Consider the following 5,645-nt stretch of genomic DNA (forward strand, 5'->3'; position numbering starts at 1 on the left):
TTAATGACACTCTGTAAATATTTATAAAAATATTTACAGCTCAATTTATAAAATCGAGGTCTCGATATCTCGTTTTTAAAACCAATTAATCTAAGAAATATTTCTAAAGCATGATTCACTAAGTCATAAGCCTTCATAAATTTACAGTCGACTCATAAACACTATATAATAAAATTTACGAGCTCGCTTGTCGGATTTAGTGGTCTCGAACCACTGTTTCCGACACCATTGAAAATTGGGATGTTACATAAACTCTGTTATATTTGCCTAGTCTAACTCTAATTATTATAGGGATGTTTTTGTCATATTTTTACACTGATTTCAGCTTATAAATAGGTCTTTTAACAACCCTAGATAGTTAAAGAAAAACAACAATAAAAATTAAGAGAATTTGTGGGAACTTCGGGAAAACTTTGTATTCCAGGTTCAGGGTTTATTTGTTTCTTGATCTTGTACTCCCCTTTTCAATTTTTGTCATTATAGTGAAGCTTTCTTTCCCCGTGATTTTTTTATCCTCTTCAAAGGAGTTTTTCTATGTAAATATTAGTGTCCAAATTTCTCGGTCTCGACCCAACACATTGCAACATAATTATTTACTTGTACCACATATATTAATAAAAAGAGGAGGGATCCACTTAAATCGATATAAAACTTGAGTGGTTTTAAATCATTCCGTAACTTTTATATTATTAATATTTTAACAATTCAAATGTTGAATTTATCAATATATTTATACTTGTAATGCATGTAAAAATTTGAATCTCTATCACATCGATGTAAAATATTGTCAATATATTAATATATATTTAACATTTGAAAGTTTTTTGTTTACATAAAATGAATAGTTAGACATTTTAGTTTATACCAAACTTAGCATGTAAAACCTACATAAATGGAGTATGAAATAAGATGATTGTATTACCAAAATATTAATAATATAAAAAATTACAGAATGATCTAAAATCACTCAAGTTTTATATTGATTTAAGTCAATCACTCCCCTCGTAAAAATATTTGTGTCTTTTATTTTTAAAAGAAGAAATATTGATTAAAAAACTAGTCAAGTTTGTTTAATTATTGGGGACCAAATAAATTTGAATTCTATTCATATACCAATTCTAATATCATAAACATCCCAAATTGAATTGTAAGTCAACGCACGCTAGACGACTTTGGTTACATCCTTCCTTCAACTTGTTTTGTCATTTGTGTTTTATATTTCTTCTTCCCAGCTTTATAATTATTACTGAATTAATTCAAAAGTGCGTGTCCAGCCGAAATAGGAACAGTAAGTAGTGAGGCGAGGGATGTTTGAGTATCAGTTTGATGATGAGCATGTGAAGCACGTTTATTGTATTCGGATGATCACGCATCTCACAACTCTCTTTCACATTTTTACAACAACAAAAACGAAAACTTAAGAGCTAAGTCTTAGTTCGAGATATTATTGTCAATGCAGAAGGACGTGAGTTTGAGTGCGCTGAATTGAACCAAACCAAACTCACCCTTATAATTTTTAATTATACAATTTTAATTTATATTTTGATTTTTTATAATTATATGTATTTAAAAGATGATTTGTCTGATTAAAATTTTCAAAACATATGATCAACTTCTAATCTTACTCATGAAGTAAAAGATTGCTGATATATCTTATAAATTCTCAGGTAAGAATCGAATACAAGATGGTAAACTATTTTAGTACATATCAGCCACAAAAGAAATATTAGTTGAATAATTGAGTCAAATAAAATAAAATCCAGTAACAATAAGGGTTTCAAGTAAAGGTATTGCTCTATTTTTCTGCAAGATCCTGGTTATTGGGCCTGATATGAAATGAGAATATCCAAATAGATATATTCCAAAGAGCCGAAATGCCACAATTGTTCAAATCCCGTATTTCAATATGATGGTATATATATTTTGTAAAATTCTCCTCTTCAAATGAGTTCAGAAAGGAAACGAAAACAAAAAAGGCCGAATATTTACACACATTCACCCAGTAAATTGATTATTGATGGGGCGCAATTAATTAGTTTATTAATTTAAGTCCTTCTTCTTCTTCTTCTTAACTACTTAGGTGACTAGAGATTATATATACATTTATTAAATTATGTGTAACACCAACTTTTGATCAAAGAGATTGTTTAAAATCTTAATTAAAATGGGATATACGATGCCTGAGTCCGTAACTATGAATTGAAAAGGTTGTCATAGTTTAGCCTAATAGTTAAGATGTTCATTGCCATAAATGTGACTTGAATTTAATTTTCATTAATCGCGTTGTTATTAGAGGTTTACATTCCTCTTATAATTCAAAAAACAAAGTTACAAGCAATAAGACCCAATAACCATATAATTAAACTGATATCAGCCGAGTGGTTCATAACTAAAGAGTAAAATTTTATTTCTTCATGATATCGGTTAGAACATAAACAATTTAATCGAGCCGTTCGGATTGGGTACTCATTTGGCAAATAGGGTTATACACAGGAGGAAGCTTCAGTGCTTGGAATACAGACCTAAGTCCAAGTTTTGTCGTTATATAACTTTACCCCACGAATATTTTTCGACGTGTCCCTTATTTTATTGGCACGATTTTCCTTGTAGTTAATTTCTCTGATAACTTCCATTTCCATGTGCTTTAGCGCTCCTTCCGCAGTCCCCCAAAGTTCATGTCCTTCAATGGCTATAATAGAAGACAATCGATCACTGCTTTGTTTTCGTCCTTCCCAAACGCTAGTGTTTTTTCCCATCAATTTTCCCCTATTTCACCCACTAATCAACCTCCTCAGAAATTCCAAAATTTTTCAAGCCATTTCTCATTTCGGTTCCCTGGGCAAGTCTCCTCCTTTTAGTGAGCCAAATGACCTTCATAGTTAAAAAAAAAAATTTATGCTCCCTTTGCCTAACTAGAGAGAAGTTTAGTTGAGACATGGAAGAGCAAGGTGTGAATCGAACTATCAGCTTGAAGAAGAATGGATCGAGGAAAATCATCTTTGGGAAGTTGGAGATGGGGAGGGTATTAGGGCAAGGCAACTTTGCCAAGGTCTATTACGGGAAAAACATTTCCACCCAAGAAAGTGTAGCCATCAAAGTTATCAACAAAGACCAAGTCAAGAAAGAAGGCTTGATGGAGCAAATAAAGCGAGAAATCGCAATCATGAGGCTGGTTCGTCACCCCAATGTTGTGGAGCTCAAAGAAGTTATGGCTACCAAAAAAAGAATATTTTTCATAATGGAATACGTCAAAGGTGGTGAATTGTTCGCTAAGGTAGTTAAGGGAAGGTTAAAGGAAGATTCAGCCAGGAAATACTTTCACCAACTAGTCAGCTCAGTCGACTTTTGTCACAGTCGAGGCGTCTACCATCGTGATCTGAAGCCTGAGAATCTGCTACTGGACGAGAATGACAACTTGAAAGTCTCAGATTTTGGACTCTCCGCTTTGCCTGAACAGCTAAGAAACGATGGGTTGCTTCACACACAATGTGGGACTCCGTCTTATGTTGCCCCCGAGGTTTTGAGGAAGAACGGGTATGACGGAGCCAAAGCTGACATTTGGTCGTGTGGGGTTGTTTTGTTTGTTCTCCTGACAGGGTTTTTGCCTTTCCAAGCCGAAAATGTTATGCACATGTATAGGAAAATTTTCAAGGCAGAATATGAGTTTCCCCCCTGGATTTCAAACGACGCAAGGAGATTAATTTCTAAGCTTCTCGTTGCTGACCCTGATAAGAGGATTACTGTTCCGGGGATCATCAGCAATCCCTGGTTCCGGAAGGGATTTTCGAAGACTGTGTCATCACTGGTTGAACATGAAAATGGCGACATGAATGGGATTGAGAGCAATAGGGAGCTGGAAATGGTAACCACGAAGTCATCCCCGCCACCATTTTACAACGCGTTTGAATTGATTTCATCAATGTCATCAGGGTTTGACTTGTCGAATCTGTTCGAAAATGAGAGAAAGCCAGCTTCTTTATTCACTTCCAAGGGTTCGGCTTCGGCAACCCTGGCGAGGCTTGTATCCACGGCGAAGAAGTTGAACTTTAGGGTGTTAGCTACGAAAGAATTCAAGGTTAGAATGCAAGGCAAAGTGGAAGGAAGGAAAGGGAAATTAGCGGTTACAGCGGAGGTTTTCGAGCTGGCGCCGGAGGTAGCAGTGGTGGAGTTGTCAAAGCCCGCGGGTGACACTCTTGAGTACAACAAGTTTTACGAGGAAGAATTAAGGCCAGCCCTTGCAGACATAGTTTGGAGTTGGCAAGGTGAAAATAACTGTCAGTAACATGGCTTCTGTCGCTAGGAAGAGGCTCAAGCTAGATGGGAATCTTTCTTTGTCGCAAATAATTGTTCCTCGGGTAAACCAGCTTTTGTTTGTTAGATTATATATGCCTTAGTATTAGCTAGTCTACTTAGTTTAGTTTGATTCGACGTATAATATGAGCAAATGTTACCATGTTTTGAGGCATGGGCTAATGAAATATGTACATGAATATATATATGTGTAAATGAGCTGTTACAGTAATAAATGATAATAAGAAAATATGGTTTTTTCTTTTTACAAAGAAATTTGTAGCTAGTGGGGTTAACTTACAGATTCAAAGAGCTAGGAATGGTAGTTTGATTATTTTAGTATCAAAGAATGAGGAATGGTAGTTCCAATATTGGTTTTTGCTGTTAGTTGCATGTCTCTCTTTTAATTTACGTGGTGGTCATTTGATGAACCATTGGATGAGTGATGACTCCAAAATAGGGCCTAAAAAGATGATGTTAATCTTGAGTTAATAACCAGCCATACTTTGTTACGTTTCTAGCTAGGCGGCTGGTTGGTGATGGATGATAGTTTGGTTGAAGCAAAAAGAAAGGACAATTTGGTATTGGTTATATCAGGAAACAGCGCGACAAATCATGCACCTCTCCATCACAAAATAATAACAGGCTCACGGACATCAGCCCCTTTTTTAATCCATTATATCAATAGCTTAGAAGTTAGAATTATGGTCCTTCACTTTTTCTCAACTTTATTCCTGATGTTTACATAAAAACTAATTTATGGTGATTATTAGATTGTTATATTCGATAATATCCATTTCGAGCTTAACAGTATGGGTCCTAGAAAGCATGGGCCAGAATGAAAAGAAGAAAAAGATGAACAACGGAACTGATCCAGTGGTTTCTCGGGCCAAGAGGGCCTGAGCATCCCTTAGGTTGAAGCCAATAAAGTAGTTTTAATCTTAGATTTAAACACTGCTAGTATGAAAACAGTGCACGGTGGTATATTTTAACTATAGAGAAGTTTCTTCCTATTGCTTTATGCCTTTCTTTTCCTTTTTTTTGTTTTTACATGTACAAGCTTTTAACAATGTTTTATCCTACAAAAACATGTTGGTTTCGCATTATGATTTATTTCCATTTTTTCTAACCTCTCTTTAATTTCCTTTTGATGGAATGTTTTATAAGCAAATAATTTATTCAAATTTGATATTTTTAATGCGGTTATTATATATATTTTGGTCTAATGTAATATTTATATTTGGCAAATGTTATAGTAATGTTATATTATGAAATTATAATAGTGTTAAACTTAAAAAAAAAAATCTTATATTGATTAAGTTTGATTACAACAACGAGTGTAATAGAAAATAAAT

The 5,645-nt window shown here is 34.3% G+C and overlaps 1 protein-coding gene across 1 annotated transcript; it reads left to right on the forward strand.

The window, feature by feature from the left end:
* The first annotated feature begins 2,535 nt into the window (after positions 1-2,535).
* LOC105770747 (CBL-interacting serine/threonine-protein kinase 25) lies at positions 2,536-4,677 on the forward strand. The gene has a single exon (XM_012592078.2). The coding sequence runs from the start codon at positions 2,936-2,938 to the stop codon at positions 4,280-4,282; it is 1,347 nt and encodes a 448-aa protein (XP_012447532.1). The 5' UTR covers positions 2,536-2,935; the 3' UTR covers positions 4,283-4,677.
* The last annotated feature ends 968 nt before the right edge of the window (positions 4,678-5,645 follow it).

The sequence above is a fragment of the Gossypium raimondii genome, chromosome 5 (genome assembly GCF_025698545.1).
Source record: "Gossypium raimondii isolate GPD5lz chromosome 5, ASM2569854v1, whole genome shotgun sequence".
Classification (NCBI taxonomy): Eukaryota; Viridiplantae; Streptophyta; class Magnoliopsida; order Malvales; family Malvaceae; genus Gossypium; species Gossypium raimondii.

Excerpts from the sequence above, each read along its gene's own strand:
- LOC105770747 (XM_012592078.2), top strand. The coding sequence starts at position 2,936 with ATGGAAGAGCAAGGTGTGAATCGAACTATCAGCTTGAAGAAGAATGGA.